General features: G+C 39.9%; 1 protein-coding gene across 2 annotated transcripts in view; it reads right to left on the minus strand.

The window, feature by feature from the left end:
• Positions 1-21,435, minus strand: part of GRIA3 (glutamate receptor, ionotropic, AMPA 3) — a 285,940-nt gene that overhangs the window by 123,436 nt on the left and 141,069 nt on the right. For both annotated transcript variants that reach the window (XM_012664833.1, XM_012664832.1), the window contains one exon: positions 2,796-2,849. In XM_012664833.1, the coding sequence (XP_012520287.1) occupies positions 2,796-2,849 (54 nt within the window). The remainder of the gene's footprint in view (positions 1-2,795; positions 2,850-21,435) is intronic.

Genomic DNA, 21,435 nt, shown 5'->3' on the forward strand with positions numbered 1-21,435 from the left:
CAAATGAGTTCATGTTTTCATTACTCTGACTGACATGATACTGTATATTACTTTTTTATTTTTTGAAGGAACAGACTTTGCTTGTTCTTGTAGTAGACATTCCCCCAAGGTCTCATAATTCTGAGTTGTGTGCTCAGGATTCAATTTACCATTCTTTCCCCCAACCTTGTCCTAGTGATTTTCTCTTGCAGTTCTATCATGCCACAAGCTTTCATTTCTGTCAGATATGTATCTCAACGTTGAAACCAAAGCTCATGTGAAGGATTGTCAGTAGGAATAAGGAGACCCAGCTAGAATTCTGGAATGGGAAAGGTCTTTGTAGATCATCTGGTCATTTTAGGTCAACTGAGGCAGCCATTCATCTGCACAGCTTAGATATCCCTTTAAGACAGAACCTGTCTGAAGGAGTTAAGTTAGGTGATAGCCTCCAGCGTCAGGTGCCTTCAGATCTGCCTCAGCTTTCAAGTGGAAGATGTGTGCTTTCTGGGTAGCTGCCAGCCAATGACTGGGCAAAGTGGGGATGCAATGGCTTGCCATTTGGGGAAAGCATAAAGCTCCTCTATGTGCCATCTTTGCACTAGAGCTCCTAGTTGTGGTGGCCAAGACTCTCTCAGGGCTACACCACAGTCTGAAGCTCTTCCTATCAAACTCCTTCACTGGTATCAGACTTGCATTGTGGTCTGAAGTTCTCCCTGCCTATTTGTGTCCCTTTCCCTTTTATCCTTCATAGGTATTACTCCCAATAAACGCCTTGTACTTCTAATTATGTTTTAGCATCTGCTTCCAAGGGATCCACCCAACATATTCATGACCCCTGCTCCCACCTGAGTGTTACAATAAGGAAACTGAGGTCCACAGAGGTGAAGTGACTTACCTAAGATCCCATAGCTTGCTAATAGCAAAGTCTGTATGAACTTTCTTTTGCTTATTTCAGAATATTACAGGGGTACAAATGTTTTGGTTACATCAATTGTTTTTGCACAGATTGAGTCAGTTATAAGTGTGCCCATCACCCAGATAGTGTACGTTGTACCCAGTATGAACTTTCTGAACCCCAGTTCAATGTTCTTTCCCAAATTTCAGTTATCCACATATAACCACAACCGCATATGCAAAAGAAGACCAGATTTTGATGTATCTCTTTATCCCCATGCTATTGTTTACCTGAATATTAAAAAATTATTTTACTTTATTAAATCTCCACTTTAGCCCTGTTCGAAGTTATAATATCTGTAAATTTTTGAGTTTGATGTGCTAGTTTTATATTTTTGTAACATGTATTAAGGAAATATATTACCATTAAAATAAAAAAGTTTGTGTGTGTACTACCTAAAGTCATCTCATACACTGTTAGTGATGGGTGATCTCTGCATTTTTAAATACTGTACTACATACCTTGCTACTTTCTAAGACATATAAGGCAGAAGAGAAGGAAAGGGGAGAGGTAGGAAGGAGGGAAGGAAGTAAGAAGAGCAAAATATTTATTGGTGAAGAAGTAATGATAAAAAGTCATCAATAACTGTCTCAGGTGCCTTGTCATAACATCTATATTTCCTGCCAAGCCACAGTCTAACCTCCATTGAGTCAAAAAAAAAAACAAAAACAAAACAGAAACAACCTTTGCTTATCAGTTGCCTAAAACCAAAATTGAAAATATATGGATGTAAGTTAAGAATCAAGATTTCTCCTCCTAAAAGAGTCAATTCATTTATTCCCAAAATGGACTGAAGTGCTCCACTCTGAGCAAAGAGTGCTTATTGGAGAAGATGTACACTACATTTGAAAGCAGTAGCTCTGTAATCTTCATCTTATAAAGTGTTCGAATGCACATAGCTCCTAAGAGAGAAGTTTAAGTAACATTTCCTCTCTCATTAAAAAAATTCATTATTAAAACAAAATAAGATGTTTTCTTTGATTTAAGACATGTAAGAATGTAATTACAAGAATCTTTCACCTTCGTTGCCATTCTTTTGGTTTAAGAGCTTTATAATGATCACAATTCTCTTGTGCTAATGAAACAAAATTGAGATTAGAACTCATGTTATATAATAATTTGATAGATTCTTAGCATTGTAGTGATAACTTAACATCCTTCTTTCATTCCATGGAGATGTTATTATTCAGAACCTCTGACAAACAGACACTACTAATTTAGAAGCCATTTTGTTAATTCCTAAACAAATTGTCCTTTCGGAGAAAGAAGAGGTATAAAATAATCTTAATGAAACACTAGCTTCTACAATGTCACAAATTTTAAAGGCATGGGAAGTTTGACAGTAAAGATCGAAGTTGTGTTTTATGTAAGTAGAAAGGTGACTGTACACTTTGACAGAGTCACTTAATGTACCACGTCAAAACCTACCCTGGTGTCTGCTTTGAAAAGATTTGGTTGTGTTCTGCTTCCGAAAGGACAAGTCCAGTACTGATGTGCACATTTACTTGGGTCAATTGGGAAAGACTCAGTTTCCTGTGTCCTCTGTCCCTTCGCTTACATTTCAAAACTGATTAAAATAATTAACATGTCAAATCCAAATTGAATCTAAAAATAATAAGTGAAGTATCATATTAAATTATTTTTTAAACGAGGAAAGAATATAGCTTCACAACTAAAACAAAGACAGCATAATTGAAAACAAGGCTATTGACTTCAGGTTTTGGTATGTACTGAAGTCATTTCTCCAAGCTTCTGGGGAACACATTAGGTACTTCATGTATTTCCTTTTTGGATGATTACAGACAACACAAACCAAATAGAATATATTGCCCAGGGACACTTAAACTCTGCTTGTTCTTACCAGGTTAGCAAGCATGTAGTGATAACCTCTTGAATGTTTCCCCAGGATCACAACCTGCAGAAAGAAATAAGAAATATTGCTTATTCAAGAAGGGCATTTTCAATTGCACAATCAATGGGATGGCTAGAACAAATGCTTCTGTTAATAAACAGAATGTTAGATCTTTTATTAATATATATGGCAAAATCACAGTTAATTGGACCAGATTTCTTTTTGTTGCATTTCACTTTCAGTCAAATAAAACAGGAAGAATTGCTAATATCAAAGTTAAAATGTCAAAACAAGGGGAAAAAACCACTCTCTAAACTTCCAGGTCAGTGGCATCATTGTCACTTAAAATAGATGGCAAAAGCGATGAAGCTGATGATCCCCCACCCATGAGCTGGATTTCTGTACTTAGCTATTGAGATGGAAAATGAGCTGAGCTTTGCATACAAATTAGAAAATAGAATGTACAGTACATTTTTTGTTATCTGGAATGCTTAGGGAATAGAACATTCAAGGAATGGGGTTAATGGGATTTTCAGGTTAACCGAGGGTGCTTTTGCTTATTGAAAACTTTTCCAAAATGCTTGCCTTCCATTTCCTGCCTTAGTATGAAAGATTTGTGACCATCTGTAGATCTTCTGGTGCTGATTGTGGTGCCTTAGGTCAGTTAGGAGTTGGGTTCCGCTCAGGGGACATTTGATAATACCTGAAGGCATTTTTGGTTGTCATAACTGGGAGAGGTGCTACTAGTATCTAGTGGGTAGAATCCAGGGACACAGCTAGACATACTACAATGTTCAAGAGGGCCCCCACAACAAAGAACTATCCAGCCCAAAATATCAGTGGTGTGGAGGTTGAGAAACTCTACCTCAGGGTCATCATTCTTACCATAATTTTCATAAGTAATGCTGTGTTAATCCTAAGCCTTAAAGTTCACAAAGTACATTTTATTAGCTCAAAATTTGTAAGTGGGCTGAATATTTTCAACCAAATGTGTTGGTTGGAAGTTGAAAGTTTTTGACTAAATACTTGATATAAGTTTATTTCCTTGAAGCAAAATACAGTAACAATTCTGGTTAATTGAGGATTTCACAATATGTCATTTTATTGAGTACCAACTATGTGCAAGGTACTATACCGGATGCAGGTGGGGGGACCAGGAAGGGAGGAAACGTGGAAGTTAAAGACACAGCCAGAGTTGAAACTGGGTTTTGTACTGGCCTGAAGCTAATACAATTTTAGGAGCTCTCTTTAAGGAAAATAACATAAAATTATGAACATCATAATTTGAAACAAGGCCTTGGAAAGAAGCTGTGCAAGTAAGGGGCCTTTAAGCTTAAACTCCATGATAAATTTCTCTTTGGATGCAGCTATTAAAGGACTTAAAAACAAACTGGGAAGACCTCAAAATTGCACACATGTCAAACCAGAACTATATATGAAAGGCTGTAATAATAATAACTACAACTGCTCTTATTTGAGAGCTCAGTATATGCCAGGCACTGTGCTAGGTGCTTTGTATGTATTTAACCCCCAGAACAATTTAGCATATTAAGTATCATTAGTCTCATTTCAGAGATGAGGAATCTCAGCCAGAGAGAGTTTGAGGCCACACAGCTAGGAATTGGTAATGCTGGAATCAGAATCTGGGTCTATCTGCCTCTAGAACCCATACTCTTGGCAGTACTTCACATGGTTTCTAAGTATATGCTAAATACCAAACACCAATAATTGCTCTAAATTCTCTGAGAAGAGAGGAATAAGAGACATCTAAAGTATCAGATGGACAAGGGAGGCTTCATGGAGGAGACAAGGTTTAAGCTGGCCCAGAGCAGTGGAGCCATGCACTGGAATGTCATACCAGCATTACAAACCCTCAAGTCATTTCAAGTGCTGAGTTAGAGAGAGAGAGAGGGAGAGGAAGAGGGAGAGAGAGAGAGAGAGAGAGAGAGAGAGACAGAGAGAGACAGAGAGAGAGAGAGAGAGAAAGAGAGAGCTTATTTTTTGATTAATTTAAAATATGAGCCACATTTCTGACTGATTATTTATGGAGGAAATGAAAGGTTAATGAATGTCTTGGGGAGGTGATTTCTCATGCTGCCATGACACAAAATGAGCTGTTAGTTATCTTCTGGGATGTATTCTTCAGCGTCTGCTTGTGAGAAACATCCTTACCGGAGACATTCGTTAACTTTCGGTGGCAAGTTGGGACCATACATTTGTTGAATTTTTAATTCACTGACAACCATCAACATAATAAAATCAGAGGGTTTTGAGTTCTGCCAGAAAAATGAGCAATATTTCTAAAGACATCTGACAGAGCTTAAAGAGAAATAAGGAAGGAAGCCCAAAGGAAATGGAGCCAGTCTTTCTCACCAGAGGCAAGTCTAGTGTCCTTTTCAGCACAGGGAAGGTGAGAAAGGGCAATAGAAGAGGTTAGTGTTGTGAGAAAAGCCCCAAATGAGAACCCAGGAGCCGACCTTGTCATTTACTCACTGTTTGATTGTGGGCAAATTGCTCAAACTTTTCTGAGCCTCCATTTTCTTATCTGTAATCTGGCCCTTCCTATCTCAGCAGTGTTGCCAGGATCAAACTGGATAAGTCTACAAAAGTGTTTGAGATGTACATTATGTAAGTATGTGATGTTATATAAATGTGGGAAGAGGTCGTTCATTGAGACATTGTTTTTCAGGTTCAGAAAAACTTGAAGCTCTATCTGCTTTAATCCATGCCCAGTTTGGTCTGTTGAGAACAAATTGACTTTTTTGAAAGTAGTTCTCTCACAGTATTACCCTTTCAAAATTTAGCCTTAAACTGGAAGAGATGGGAAAGTTATCTAAAGATAGGAACATTTAGGTGTCACAAAGCTGCTGCATTGAAGCCCATAATTAATTCCTCATCCTCGCTTTCAGTGCCTTCTTAACTCTAACTTAACATACAGTTCTTACCAATCTTGATTTTTCCAGTTCACAGTAAATTAAAAGCTGCAAACTAGAAGGGGTGTGTATGGAGGGAGGGAGTGATATTCGTGCATTAGTAGCAGAGGAAGCGATAGACTGACTTAGAGGAGAAGGAGGGAATGAAAAAAGCAGACAACATTGTACTAATGCACAATGTAATCATGGATGTTTGCTGTGAATGCCTGAGTCATCTGGCTAGCGTTTTTTCTGTGCTCAGTAATTTCTGCTGAAAAATCCAGGGATATGTGTAATATATTTTAGGGAAAGTTTCCATCAGAAATGCTCAAAGTGCCAATACTTAAGAGAGAAAACTTCAGTTATCTTGAAATCTTATGTGTGGCAGCTGTAGTCCTACTGATGTGAGCTAAGGGAGGCCTCAGTGCAAAAGTGTCATGTTTTTGAATTTTTGGTACAGGGCTTGTGGGAATAGGGTGGAATGGGATAGTTGTATGTAATATGGTGAACAATAGAACTACTTAGTGGGAGCAGTTCTTGTTCAGTTAGTCCTAAATCTTTATTCTTTCCATCTGTTCTAGATGAACAAGGTGTAAATTGTACCCTCAGTTATTTAATGACTCTGGTAACCAAGAGAATATTCAACTTTGCTTTTACAGTAATTATAATAGCTCTTCCTGAATTAGTTTCAGAACTTCAAGTATAAAAGCTGTTTTTACAGTCGACTGTGAAATTTAAGGAAGAAATAGCAAGTTCCCAAATCCACATTCTGCATTCACTTTGCCCTTGTAAGATTTGTTGGAGATGATGGATGGCTTGATATGATGGCAGATATGTTAAACGCAATAAAGGGAAATGTGTGAAATGTAGATAAAATTCATTGTTTTAAGGAAATTTATTTTTATCCTCACATAAGATCCGAAAGAAAAAAATGCCGCCATCCTCATTCACTGAAGCTTAAACAGCAGAGTTTCATTTGCAGACGAAAGAGCTCTTACATACTAACACACTGAGCCACGCATACAGCACCAAATTATTTGTCAAAGAAGTCAGTGAATCATAGTCAACCTATTGAGGGAGATTTTCCCTTACTGACCACCCTCCCATCCACTTATCTGTGAAATTGGGGGCTGGGTATCATGAGTAGTTAAAAATAATTCATAAACTAGCCTGTTGGTTTTCTATGTAAGAGGCCCTTTCTTTTTTCAATTTAATGTTTAATCTAGACATTTTCATAATTTTAGAAATTTGAAATAAAATTGCTCCACAAGACTACTTGAGAGAGGCCCACAGATCCTTTGGGAGGCAAAAGCATCTGTTTTTCTATGCTCACATTTTAGAAAAAAAGATGTGTGTGGAGAAGTGTGTATGTTTCCCTCCCCCCTTAGATCCATCTGGTATGCAGATTAGGTTATTTGCAGACCTAAGTATCTCCATGTTTGGATTTTCTACACCAGTGCCAAAAAAGGATCTATGTATAAAGATTGATCTTGCTTTGAGTACAGAACATGCCTTGATGCTCACCTTATTCTGTTTCTCATTGATTTAGGTATCCTGTGAATGTCTGAGGGGGCTGGGAGAGAAGTGCAGGTGTGGGGGATTTCTGGTTTTAATTCACCAGGTTTTCCTCATTTATCGTATGAAAATTTTCTCTTTAAGAAAAAGCTATTAGACCACATTTTTTATGTTCAAAAGGAAGACATTTTTCCTTTCCTGCTCCCTTAGTTTAAAAAAAAAAAGATACTGTTGTCCTATGACCCCCTATCTAAATTCGGCTGTGTTGGGGGCTGAATGAGTGGTATGCTACAGAAATCAACCTTAGAACATACCAGACTTCCCAGAAGAAATCTTCCATATGATAAAAGGCGTTTATCTTTTTGAATAAAAATCCCAAGCTACTAAATTGCTTGAGTCTTAGTAAATACGTATCAGAAGTCAATTATGTAAGAATTCTTTTCTAATAATCTCGATCTGCACACACATGCCCTCCTATAACCAAATGACAATGCTTCATATTGCAGTCATCCGACTTGAATAAATGTGCTGGGTTAGTGAGGCAGAGATGAGCCAATCACCCGTACCAAAGTCAACCCAATGGCAGTGGGGGTGGGGGTGGGGCAGATGGAGAAAGAAAGGCTGGAGCTTTTCATAAAGAAGGAAAAAGGAAGGATAACCGAGGAATCTCATCAATGCTTCTGCTGTCTACAGGGAAGCTTATGCAGAGAGAAGGCGATTGAATAAGGCATCAAATAAAATGCTAGCATGTGAAGATTAGAGGACAAAGATTTCACCAAAGAACATGTCTTTGGGAAGTTTCACTTCCCAGACTTTAATATTGCATTCACCAAGGCTCGATGGAATATGTGGAAGATTTAATGCTAAACAGCAGGAGAGGCAAAGAAACCACACAAATAAGAGGCACTAAATGGCCACAAGTAAATTAAAGGAGCAACAAATTATTCTTGCTATTGGGGATAAGGGACCACATAAATGCATGTTGATCTTTTTTAACACCTCATCGTCTCAATCCTAAAACAGTATATCTCAAATTTCACTCCTTCACAAAATTCCTTAATGACTTGTGTCTTTTCTGCATGCTACATTACTATTATTTACTTAATATTTGTTTACAGCTAGTCACTTTACTTAAATCTAGCTGTGTCCAAAGTGATAATATCCATGAAACCACATACAAGAAAATAAATACAACTGTATGAAAATAAACTATATTCATCCAGGTGTCACTGAAAATCCTCTTCTCTACCACTAGGGGTAGTGGGAAATATTGCCTTAAAGCAGTTTTGTCTTTAGGGAAGAGAATGTAGATCATGTTTCCCTGTCCTGATGAAACCCAGCACATTTATTGCCATTTATGGTTGAAATCTTAAGAGTCTCCCCATCTACTTCCAAAGGTTCTTGAGTTTTGTAGGGGAGCAAAATGATGGACAGAGTTTTGAATGTAGCAAATGATGCCTGGGACTAGGTACAAATGACAAATCTGGAGACTTACAAAACCATTTTACATGCACTGCCCTACCCAGGAAGCTCTGCAGCTTTTTTTTTTTTTTTCTGAGACAGAGTCTCACTGTGTTGCCCGGGCTCGAGTGCCGTGGCTTCAGCCTAGCTCACAGCAACCTCAAACTCCTGGGCTCAAGCGATCCTCCTGCCTCAGCCTCCCGAGTAGCTGGGACTACAGGCATATGCCACTGTGCTGGACTAATTTTTCTATTTTTGGTAGAGAGGGGGTATTGCTCTTGCTCAGGCTGGTCTTGAACTCCTGAGTTTAAGCAATCCTCCCTCCTCGGCCTCTCTAAGTGCTAGGATTACAGACATAAGCCACTGCGCCTGACCTAGCCCTGCAACTCTGATCAGCTAGAGTCCTTGGTCATGGGGCCAACAGTAAATATTTTAAATCCCTAGACCTTTCAGGCAGCCAACTTTTGTAAAATGATGCTATATCCAGGTATAATGCATTTTCAAACACTGTGCCTTTTCTCAGAGTACCTCATCTAGAGGACTTTTCATAGCACCCTATTTATATTTGGAAATATTCCAGATGTTTTTTTCCAGAGGGTGGGGTTGAAGTGATTTTAACTAGTATTATATCTAGAATAGTAGAGCAAAAGGAAATCAGTTTCTCTTCAACATGACCATGAATGTGACTTTTGTAGTCTCTGCATTTTGTAGTGGCTATCCCCCAAATGAGTGATAAATTTATTTTAGACACTACATTTTAAATGACAATGCCCTTGATGTCTTCTTTTATGAAATTTACTGTGAACTATTTTTATATTTTGTATTCACACTCATAGCAACTTCTCTTTTAGTATTTACAAACTTATTCTAAATATCAAATTGTATCTTTGTGTTCTCTGTAGATGTTGCAAAATCGTTTGGGCCCAAGGCACTGTAATTAGGACTAGGACAGTATGGGTGTTGTGTAGCAAGCTTGGGAGTGCCAGTGAACTCATTATTTGGACTTAAAAAAATGGAGTGGTACCATCTGGCATATAGCTGAGTGGTTACTCAAATGCGTGTAATAATTAAGCTCTGCCTTAGTGCCCGGCTGGACTGACTGGTGTTTCTAGCCACAACCACTTGAAGATGGGTGGGATAAAACAGGACTTCTTTCACTGTCCCAGGAGTCACACCTCCCTATCTTTAGGTATTTATTAGGATCAACAACTCTAGCATCACACCTAAAATGACACCTTACAGTGTTTAAACTTGTGACAGTCTAAAACTCTTTATAAATGTGATCTGAGTCACACCCTTAAAGCTTCAAACAAATTGGTATTTACTAAAGGTGATGTACTAGAAAGAGCCATGAACCTAGAAGTCAGATTGTTCTGGATTAAAATCCTGCCGTTTACTTATTAGCTTCATTATTGTGTGCAAAATTGACGCATGGATGGTAGGGTAGAGTAGTAGCAACACAGGTCCAGCCCAGAATGGTGAAGCCTCCAAGTGGGAAGCGGAGAGAAAGAAACACATGGGGACGTGGAGAATAGGATGTTCTCCTTTTGAACTCCCTAATTATACCTCTTCTATTTCTATGCATTTTCTATTTATGCAATGCTTCCAGCATTCGACACCCTAATCTGTGAGATTTTCTGATTACTGAAGGAAGTAAGTGAACATGTTTATATTTTCAAATAAAATTAAATATCTCTCAGAAACCCAATGTGCTTTTTGGACTTTTGGTTTTCAGGGTAATTGCTTACTTGGCAGGTTTCTCTCTCTTCTGGGAGCCATGTCATTTAAGTGGAACTCAATTTGCAAATGGATGACAAATGATAGAGGCTTAGTTCATGGGAGGCAAACACAGAATTCTCCTAATTCACAAATGTTTGGTTTGGTCTTTCACTCTTGCTATTTGGATCTGGAATTATCTTCCCCGATCTGCCAACTCATCCACCTTTGTGATCACACTGACACACTAACAGTTCAAGCACCCTAGGGACAATTACAGACTTTCAGCCAAACACAAGTGGGCTCTTGAAAGTCTATTATTAAATATTCAGTAATTTTGGGAGCCAGTTATTAAACCATTGGTAGTTTGAAATCACCCATGGTGGGAGTACTCACACCATAGAAATCGACCAATACTACAAATCAGGGCTTCTTCTTTCTTTCTCTGACAGACAGTTTTCCAGCACCACTGGACTCAGAAAGAATATGAATTGAAGTCCTGAGTGGATGGAAGGGCTGCTTCTATTACCCACATTTCATTCTTCTCTTCTTTTAATGAACATTTGTTGAATGCCTACTCTGTGCCAATTCTGGGACTAGACCCTGGGGAGACAGAGGGCACAAAAACCTGGTGCCTAGCCTGGAGGATCTCACACTCAAGTGGGAAAGACAGCCAAGTTAACAGACAATTATAACCCAGTGGGAGAAGTGTGAGAACAGAAATATGTACAAGGTACAACTGAGGAGAGAATGATTAACTCATAATCTGCTATAGATAGAAAGTACTTTGTCTCCAACTAAAGACCTAAAGAATTTTTTCCTGTGGCTTTTACAAGTGAGAAACTGACAAACAGGTAACTTAAATAGAATGCTATTTTGAAAATGAAGAGAGATGTATTTCAGAGGGCTATTTCTCTTGATTTCAGGAGAGCCTTGCTGTTTTACAGTGCTTACACACTAGAGGAAAGATTTTTATTTGGAGCAACTATAAGCATTTGGTGTGATGGTAGCCAGGGCTGACTCCATGAGAAATTGTGACTGAAATGATTGGTGGGAAAAGCCAAATTGGGGGGGGGTTACATGGTTAGATATTAAATAGAATGGGATCCGCTGAAGGTAATGCATCCCAACTTTACCACTTATAAGCTGTGTAACCTTAGGCAAGTTACCTAACCTCTCAGCATCAGTTGTCGATCTGTAAAATAGGGAACATAATAGTTGAGAGGCAGAATAATAGGGTGGTCAGGAGGACAGGCTAGACTACCTGGGTTAGAGTCCTTTATTTGCTGTGTAACTTTGGGCATTTAACTTAAACATTCTGGGTTTCAGTATCCTTATCTGTAAAATGGCTCTATCATTAGTACCTACTTCATAGAAAACTGAAATAATGTATCTCTAGTTCTTAACAGAGTGCCCAGTGCTTATCCTGTATTTGTAATGCTCTCCCTTCTTTATTCCTTATTGCAATGCCCCCTCCCTTCATCCCTCTCTGCAGAAATAACATCTATCCTTCAAGGCCCAGCTCATATGCAGCCTCCTCCAAGAAGCCTTCCCTGATTTCATGTTCCCCAACACCAAAAAGTAGAGAAGTTTCCTGCTGCTATGGTGCGGGGCATGTGGAGGGACATCAGTGCTCAGGTGCAGGGGCCAATGGTTAGGATAACACCGGATTGGAGGTGGAGGGAAGGAGCTGAAGTTTGCACTTGGAGGTCAGGCATTTGAGTTGACAGTGCAAAAAGTACACGAAGCTGGAGGTAAACCAACAACAAAGTAACCCACATTGCTACCTTCCACCACTCCTCCCCTTCCACCCCCAGCATTGATCAAAGCTGTGAATTCAAACCCTACAGCAACCATGGTTGAGAAGGAGATGTGTGTGTGTGTGTGTGCGTGTGTGTGTGTGTGTGTGTGCGTGTGTGTGTGTGTGTGTGTGTGTGTGGTGGTGGTGGTGGTGGTACTGGAAGGGAGGGTTACGCCTAGACACAAAGGAGCACAAGCCATAACCTAACTGGGTATGTGTAGTCATCACAGTGTTTCCAGCACAGGGGAGAATGGAGGTTAGGGGTGGCTATGGGAGAGGTGAGAGCAGGAATTCGGCAGTGTCAGTAAGATAGATTTCTCCTCTGCCCCACGCCGCAGTTACACCTGGACCTTGGCCTTATCCATGCTTCATTTCAGGAGCAGGGAGGCGTAACTATTCCAGGCTTTCTTACTTGAATCCATAGAGACCTTGGGGGTAGAGAGAACACTAAGGAATACAATCTACATTCCCTGGAGGCCCAGGTTACATGAGTATCTTAGGACAGTATTTCTCAAAGTGGATTTCTCTATGTGGATCAACTGAGAAATCTATAAAAGTTCAAGCACCTGAGCTCCTCTCCAAAAGCCTAATTCCCAAGCCTGGGTTAGGGCCAGGGAACCTGCATTTTAACATCCCATCTTGGGTGATTCTAATACACACTGAGATTTAAGGACCTCCTTTCCATCTGATACACTTTGAAAAGCTAAAAGCAGGACCCTCAATGATGGGATCCTCACGAAAGGTAGGAAGGGAGACATTGAGTGTACAAGGTGCTCCCTTGGGCAGTACTCATGGGAAGCCCTGGACAGGCAGGGGGCAGCATGGGGACACTCGCTCAGACCCCTGAGAAAGGAGCTAAAGGAAGAACTTTTGAAAGGTTCTTGTTTTAAACAGGACTTCCCAGAGGCAGACCCTGAGACAGAGATTTGAGGACCAGTTAGTTTAATGGGAGATGATTCCAGGAAGCACTGGTGGGGGGAGTGAGGAAATGAGACAGGGAAGGAGAAGAAGCCAATACAGGTGCATTAATGAGCAGATTAGCTCTGGGACCTCTGGGGGTGGTGGGAAACACACCAACCGAAAGGGCCAGGAATGGGACTCTCAAGTCCCATTCACTGTTAGCTAATATTAATAGTTGCTGTCAGGAGTATTAGTTCCTCCCCAACTCTTCTGACCTGTCTCACTCTCAGGCTGAGAGAAGTCTTCAAGTGGCGAACAGCACGTGCTTGCAATAGGATGCCATTGGCAGGTATAGGGCAGGCTAGTGCTGAGGGGATATGGGTAGGGCACCAACAACATCTGCTATATCACGATAACCTTATGTCACATGTATAGCATTTTATAGTTTACATATTGCCTTGACTTACATCACTGCAATTGATCAAACCAAACCAAACCAATTCGTGAGATGGGCAGTAAAACACAATGATGATGGAAGTGGACTCAAGTCAGACCAGCCAGTTCTTCCTCTTCCTGGCTTGAGGTTACCTTGGGCAAGTCATATGACTTCTCTGAACCTCAGTTTACACATCTTTAAAATAGGGGTCATTATGGCACCTACCTTTAGGGTTATTGTGAGGCCTAAATGACGAAATGCTTTTAGAATCCCTAACAGAGCACTTGCAACATAAGGAGAGTCAACCAACACTGTTTCCTGTTATCCCATCACTCTCTCTTTACTCACCTCGTGCACCCCACAGCTTATAGCCCCAGTGTGTGGCACTGAGGCAGTGCTCAATAAATGTTTCTAACATGGAAGGCTTAACGCAGCGGTCCCCAACCTATGGTGAGTTGTATAATTATTTCATTATATATTAAAATGTAATAATAACAGAAATAAAGTGCACAACACATGTAATGCACTTGAATCATCTTGAAACCATCCCCCATCCCCGGTCCGTGAAAAAAATTATCTTCCATGAAAACGGTCCCTGGTGCCAAAAAGGTTGGTGACTGCTGGCTTAAAGGGTAGTACACCTAGAAGATGATGTTATTTAAAATGATACAAAATCTAGAAAAAGTGTACTGAAGGGATGAGCCTTGAACAAGTTCAGATGCAAGAGATGGAACCAGGGAAGGCTTTTCTCGCAAGGAAGGAAGGATCTTTTAAACTAGGTTTTGAATGATGGGGGGAACTGTTGCTGGCATAGAGAAGGGAAGAGAGGATCCCAGGTGGAAAGATGCCCTAGATAAAGGCCTGGTAATGGGACATAACAGAAGACAAACATGAGTCAACATTTATTGAGCTCTTATTGTGCCCAAAGCATGGTGTTAAATGATTCTTTTTTCTATACTTCATCTCATTGAAGCTTCACTACAACCCTTTAAGGTAGGTGCTATTATTTATTAATTTCATCTTCCAGGTTAGGAAATTGAGGCAAAGAGAAGTTGGTTGACTTGCCTCAGGCTTCACAGACAGAAAATGGTAGAGCCTGAAGTCAAAATCAGATTAGTCTGACTCAAGAGCCCAGTCATTAAGTGTTAGCAGCTGTAATAATAATTACTGATGATAAGAATTATTATTATTATTATTGTGAGATAGTCAGCTATCATCATGAAGTCAATTCGACAAAGACTAGGTACCTGCAGTTATTATGTATTATTACCTAAGTGGGGAGCAGTTGTGGCCTGAATCTTTGGAAATTCTCCTTTGTTGCTGGGCATCCTGGGAATCTCCTTTTGGTTTCCTGTAATTATTTTGCAAAGCTTTGTGCTTGGTTCATATGATCATGACTCCAATTTTCGATTCCCTATCAGCACATGACATGAGTCGTCATTGTTTAATCACAAGCTGCACTTGTGATGAATGTTGGATAATCAGAACAAAAGCACAGGAAAAATAATTAGAGGGAACCAAAGGGAAGTGGCTCACAGCCTTGAACAAGAGATTGTGTGAAGGTTTCTAGGACTCAGTCCCTGAAGCTCTGACAATGTATTTTGATCCTTGTCTGAATGCAAATGAATGACTCCATCAAATTATAGGCAGCTTGTCACAGTGCAGGTTATTTAGCTAGTTAATTAAAAGTCTGAGCGAGCTGGTGCCTCTCTGCACTGGGCTCTGAAGATAACCAAACCTGTGTTCTGACCAGGCAAGTTAATTTAAAATAAGTGACCTCAATTGGGTAATGGCTGCAAGTTCAAATTCAAGAATCACTATAATTAGTCCCAGATGGATCTTAATTGTTCTTTCAGGAAACGGAGTGGGGAAGGAGGAAAGAGAAATGCCCAAGCCCAAAGTAAAGGTTATTAGCCATGCCTTTCAAGAGCAGGGGAGCTGATTGGGGCAAAGGCATAGTTAATGTTGTATAGCAAGAGTTTCATTGCTGCCTTTCTGAATGCCTCCTTTTAGATGTGGTACATAAAATGGGTCTAGCTCTTTAGGAAATAAGGACTAGAATTTAGCACCTTTAACCACGTGGTCTTCTGCAAGTTATGGTCTTCTGCAAGTTATTTAACCATCTTATGCCTGTTTCTCATCTATGTAATGGAAAAAAAACACCATTAGTCCTACCTACCTCATAGGATTGAAGGAGATATTTTGTGAAAAAGCTTTGAAAAAATATGGAAAGCTCTACAAGACAGTATTTATTCTTGCTTTAATTCAGGAAAATTTCCTAATCAAAGATATGTGATTTTAGAGTATAAGCCTGCTTTAGGTGTGGCCTCTTATTTTTTTCTTAGACTCTACCGTAAACCAGGTACCTTCTGAACTACACCTCTCAGAAGGTGAAAGGATTATAGTGGGCATATGTTCAGCACCACATCTGTATGGTGGTACCTGATGTTCTCATTTCTTAGGTGCACCCACAGAGCTGAAAATTATTTGTGCTTTGTAAACTTTTGGAATAAGTCAGAGAACACATAAATTTAGCATTTTTATTATAAAATTGGATCCTTCTTCATTTATGTTAATATAAATCTTTTACTTAAAATTATGTGCTGGCGCAGAACCGTGGTACCATGAGGTTAGTGTAAGTCACAGTGAGAGCAGGATGGCTTTATCCCCACTTTTTTATATGAATACTTGGATTTTGCTTCAGTGTTCTGATACATTCTAATTGCCCATATCTTCCCAAGCCCTAGAAACCAAATGTTATAAATGTTGTAAGAATTTGTACAATGGTAAAATGAAATAAGTGAAGAAATCAGTGCAAAGCCTTAGAAGACCAAGAATTTGACCACCTGGGGATGCACCAAATAACTACATTTTAAATTGCTTTTTTCCCCCATTCCACTTTTTAGAGGGAATTGTATTCTGATGCCCATTCGAGTCCCCCTTAATGGAATATAAGTATTTAAAAACACAGATTTACAACCTATGCCTACTGACAGTCATCACAACTGTTTATCCTTTAACTTGAACCAAAACTCATTACAGGAGCTTGCTTTTAAATCAGAATCCACGTTCTGCCTTGATAGATGAGCCAAGCAAATAATGGAGTTGTATTTTCCAGAATTGCATTGCTATCTAAGGACTGTGTCCTTTGCTGAAAAGACCTTGAGGTCATAATGAGCAAATAAACAAACAAAAAGCCCTGGCTCCCCATTTCCCTTCGTCACTGGGAAACACCCATCCGTGGCAGGGTGTAGCATAGAACACAGCTTTGCTAGGATTTTGCAAAGGTTTAAGTCATAGGCTGAATAGTCACTTCTACAAATCTCCTTAGAAAATTCCTCTTGTGTACCATGAGTAAAAGCCACAATATGCAATGCATACAGGACTAGGAATTAGTTTCCAAATGATAAAAATCAGGACTTTATTTTTTCCTTAAAAAAAGCCAAGAAGTTTATTCATTTAATTCAACAAATATTTATTGAGTACTTATTAGGCTCCAAGATGTTTTAGATGCTGGGGTTACAACAGTTAACAAAACAAAACAAAACAAAACACAATCCCTGTTCTCATGAAACCTTATATTCTAGTTCATTTGTCCAGAAGTTAACACAAAATTCCCTCCTGTGAATTCTTATATGATCTCTACCTCTCATCTTTCCATCAGTCTACTAAGTATTTACCCAATTTAGGCATGTGTCCTGCCATCCCAATTAGACTATAAGTCCTTGAGCGCAGGCCCCAGTTGCATACTGCTTAGAGTGTACATCATCCAGTACAGTGCCCTGGAGGCAGATATTCAATGAATATTTGTGAATGATGAGAAAGGAAAGGGCTCCAAAAACTGGAAAGGAGGATGGGAAGTGATATTAACTTCAAATTTCATCTTTCTGGTATTGTATGCTCTAATGTTAACAGACTCGTAACGTAGACACTAATTCCAGGCAGTTGGGCAGGGAGTAAAATGGGGTAAGAAGGCAGGTGGCCCATTTAGGGGAGCTCGTATGTAGATGTCTATTTGATCCATGTATTGGCATAATCTTGGGTGGTGTGGCCCCAAGAGTATGGGCATTGCAGCCAGATCTGTGTTTAAATCCTTGCTCTTTCACTCACTAGTTGTGCGGCCATTTATGTATGTCAGTCACTCTCTCAGCACCTGAGTTTCTTTATGATAAAATTAAGGGGTAATTTAATACCTAGGCAGAATCTTCTCATTTCAGACACCATGTTACTGTATTGGCTGGTGGAAAAAGTCTGTTTCTTGAGGATCCAAAGGTCATGACGAAAGGTCGGGTTGTGTTCTGGACAGTACAACCCGTGTTCTTATTGGTATCAGGTTTCTACCATTCTGCTTTATGACATCCAAGTCTGTCTCTGTTTCTCAATTGGCACTTCTTATTAGCATTCACCCTGACAAGTAAGTGGGGATTGTCATACCTATGCAAATATAAAAATTTCCATCCCCTTCCACCAAGCCAGATGAACTTTGGTAGGTCCTTGAAGACTCAGTTCAACCAATCAGGAGAAAGCAATCCCTGATCTGAGTCAGGCTGAGTTAGGCATGTTTCTTCTGCATTCCCTTAGGATGTGTTCCCTTCTGTCACTGCACATATCCCACTAGATCATAATCATCTGTTTACCTGGCTGCTTCCCTACTAAACCATGAGCTCCTTGAGGGCTGGAACCATGCCTTATTTGTTGTTCACTTTTTCTTTAAACTTATTACTAGTTCTTATCCAGGACTACAAAGATAGGCGGCATGAATAAAAATGATGTCTTCCTTTCAAGGTGAACTTGAAACCATTTCCTTATGTTTCAGCATCTACTGGAAAGGATTGTGCATAATAACCTTCTGTTTTCTTTTTTCATGTAGTTAAGAAGGTAAAGCCATTCACTTGTTTCTCCCGCTTCAAATATTATTCCTATTTATGTAGATTCTATAAATTGGACACTTGAGTAATGGGTCCTTTTCAGTTTCCACAATGAACCAAGTCTGAGCTGGTCCTCTTTATGTGAAGAGTCTTTGTTAGATATGTTGGATTCTTTTACAATGAGATTGCAAACAAAACCGTTACCATGAACCATCTTCCTCTGGAGTGCAGTAAAGGGAAATTCATCTCCATCTCACAACTTTTCAGCTAAGCTTTGAACAACGCAAATAGCATATAACTCATGAGAATAGTTTGCAGACTGAGCAGCTTTCTCTATATTTCGAGGAGCCATACCATTTTTTATTGGCTCATAAACCCTCCAGTACCTGGACCATTATTAACATTGTTCTATTTAAAAAAGATAGAGTTTTGATGGCATGAGATAGTCATGCATGCATTCTTGACATGGGTAAGAAAGTTAAGAGTATGAGTTGCAGGTCACCGAGTGGTAAGAACCACAAAAGAAAGTGGTTAGGATTTCATGTGTATTGACTTTTGGAGGGTTCAAGATCACTGGCTATAGTTTAGTAAGCAAGGTGTGGTGGAGGCTGCAGTTGACAGAGTCACTGGGAAAGCATACCATTGGGAAGTTTTCTCAAGCGAAAACTGTCCTCTTACTTAGTCCCAGTAATGTACAGTCAGTGCTTTATCTTCAACAGTTTGGGAATGAGAAGTAGCCACACTCAACTCTCTCTCCCTGGGAAGGAGACATGAACAACTCCTCCCTGATGAAAGGAAATGCCTGAGGATTCAGGGATGGGCCTGCTGCCACCTGTTATTGATGTGGCTAATGCAGAAGAGCTAATGGCTCTGTTGGGAGATGTACTTTCCTGTCACTTCTTGCAATTCTCTCTGAGTGGCTTGGTGGTGGTTGCCATGGACACCAAAGGGTGAGGGAGCTTGGGTCAGAGTTTGAAGAATTGTGCTGTGCTTGAGTGGGTAAGACTAAAATTAAGTTAATGTGCATAAAAATAAGGTGTATTTCTTTCCTTTGTGCCTTTGAGAAAACTGCAATCAAGCAATCTGTCAAACAATAATTGATTTTATATTGGCCAAGGAAAAGGGAGGAGGAGCAATTTATTGAGGAGATTCTCAAGTTAAGCACAGGCAGTAGTTTGAAATAGGTCAAGAGAAGTGAAAAGGACTCTCAGAGCTTTTTAAGAGGTAGCAGTGATGGCAAGGCACTTAGAAGTGGCCATTAAGCAGCTTTCCATAGTACCCTCTTTGACTGCCTTGTCCACTGCTTCAATGTCCCTGGAGCCTTATCTCTTAATCCAAGACACATTACTGAGGTCACGCTCTATTTTGGTTTTTCTCTCTTATTTACCTCAGCAAGTGTATGTGTCTTTTAAATAACATGATCTCCAGGTTCTGATTTGCAAATCAGTTCACCCAGTTATCCCTTTTCTGTGTTTCCCATTCTTAAGATGGGTGGGCACATTTTCTGCCAACATTGAACCCTGAAAGAGACTTCCCCTTCCTTCCCCTGTCCTCAATAATAATCCAGTTATACCTAGACTAGGATTTCTGGTATAGAGACAAAGGCATGAAAACAATTTCAGTTAAACCACTTAAGTTTGAATACACTACCCTTTTTAATGACCAGTTTATCCCACTATGATGGGCAAGACCTGTTTGGCCTCCAAAACCATAATCAAAGCACTTGCCATTCTCTTGGTGGCACTCACAAATCTAAACCTTTAGGATGATCACAGTAAAGTAACATCATATTGTCAAAGACAAACAGAAAGGCTTCTAATGTCCTGGGAGCATGTCCTAACCACTTTTACAGGCTGGGCAAAGGAGCTTCACTGAGCTTTTTTCTGACTCCACCAGGTCAGTTTTCTCTCCTGAGACCTGCCTCTGATGATAGAAGGAGCTTAAATTCTTTGTGAGTTCTCAGGCTCAGTGACCACAAACGTTCCTTTCCTTATTCATTTTCTCCCCCTTAAGAAATGAGGTACAGTGATTCTAATTATAATGCCTTGTATTCATGTACTTGCCCCCTCTGAGAATACCTTAGAGAAATTGCCTGATTCATCCTAATGTCATCCTTGTAAGGCAGGGAAGGAGTTTTATATTTTATGGCTGAAGTTCCTAAGATGATGAAAGGTGAGGTGGCTGTGCAAGGCCACACAATGACCTTGATCTAGAACTCAGCCAGATTTCTAGTCTTTGGCCTAATGCTGGATTCCTTCAGAAGACATTTGGTCAGTTGCTCTTCTCTGTCAGGGTAGGGTGGTGGTGATATGTGTATATTTGGGAGGCCATTTGGTAGCTATATATACATATTTTTAAAAGGTTGGAGGTAGTAGTGTCTGGCTATGAATCTCTTCTACTTTAGCTCCACCCTAGTGACATGATACTAATTGTCACCAATCTCCCCAAGCCCTAGCCCTGGTCCAAGCCCTGGTGTCCCCCACTGGTCAATTTGCCATAACCTTTGGGCAGAAACAGTCTGACCCTGTCAAATCCTGACTGAAGGAAGCCTGTCCCAACAGGGATGGGATTAATTTGACTGGAAGAGCCAGGTGGTTGGTTGGTAACAATGATATCAAACTGGTCCAGGGCTGTTTCCCACATTCATTCTCATCAAAGTGCAGACCTTCACATGGATCAATCAATGGCTTTTGCCTTCAGTATTAGTGTAGTAAACAACTTGAGTTTTCACATTTTATTTTATTTTTGTTACTGCTCCTATTTTGTATCTGCTTGGTGCCTCTCTGTAGGGGAGCCCAGGGTCTAGATTATTTTAAACATTAGGGTGCTGTGGCAATGTGAGCTTGAACAATAACTAGCTTTTGTGTTGCTGTTGTAAATTGTGGTTCTTGCAGCCCTCATGAAACTGTTTGTTATAGCATCTGTTAGAATCTAGGACAGGACTCCTGTAATCAAGCAGCTGTGTGATGAACCTTCTAATTGCTATATTTTTGTTGCTCTTAATATGGAGAAATTTCCTAATAAAGCTGGATGATAATTT

The sequence above is a fragment of the Propithecus coquereli genome, unplaced genomic scaffold (assembly GCF_000956105.1).
Source record: "Propithecus coquereli isolate 6110/MARCELLA unplaced genomic scaffold, Pcoq_1.0 Scaffold92, whole genome shotgun sequence".
In the NCBI taxonomy this organism is placed as follows: domain Eukaryota; kingdom Metazoa; phylum Chordata; class Mammalia; order Primates; family Indriidae; genus Propithecus; species Propithecus coquereli.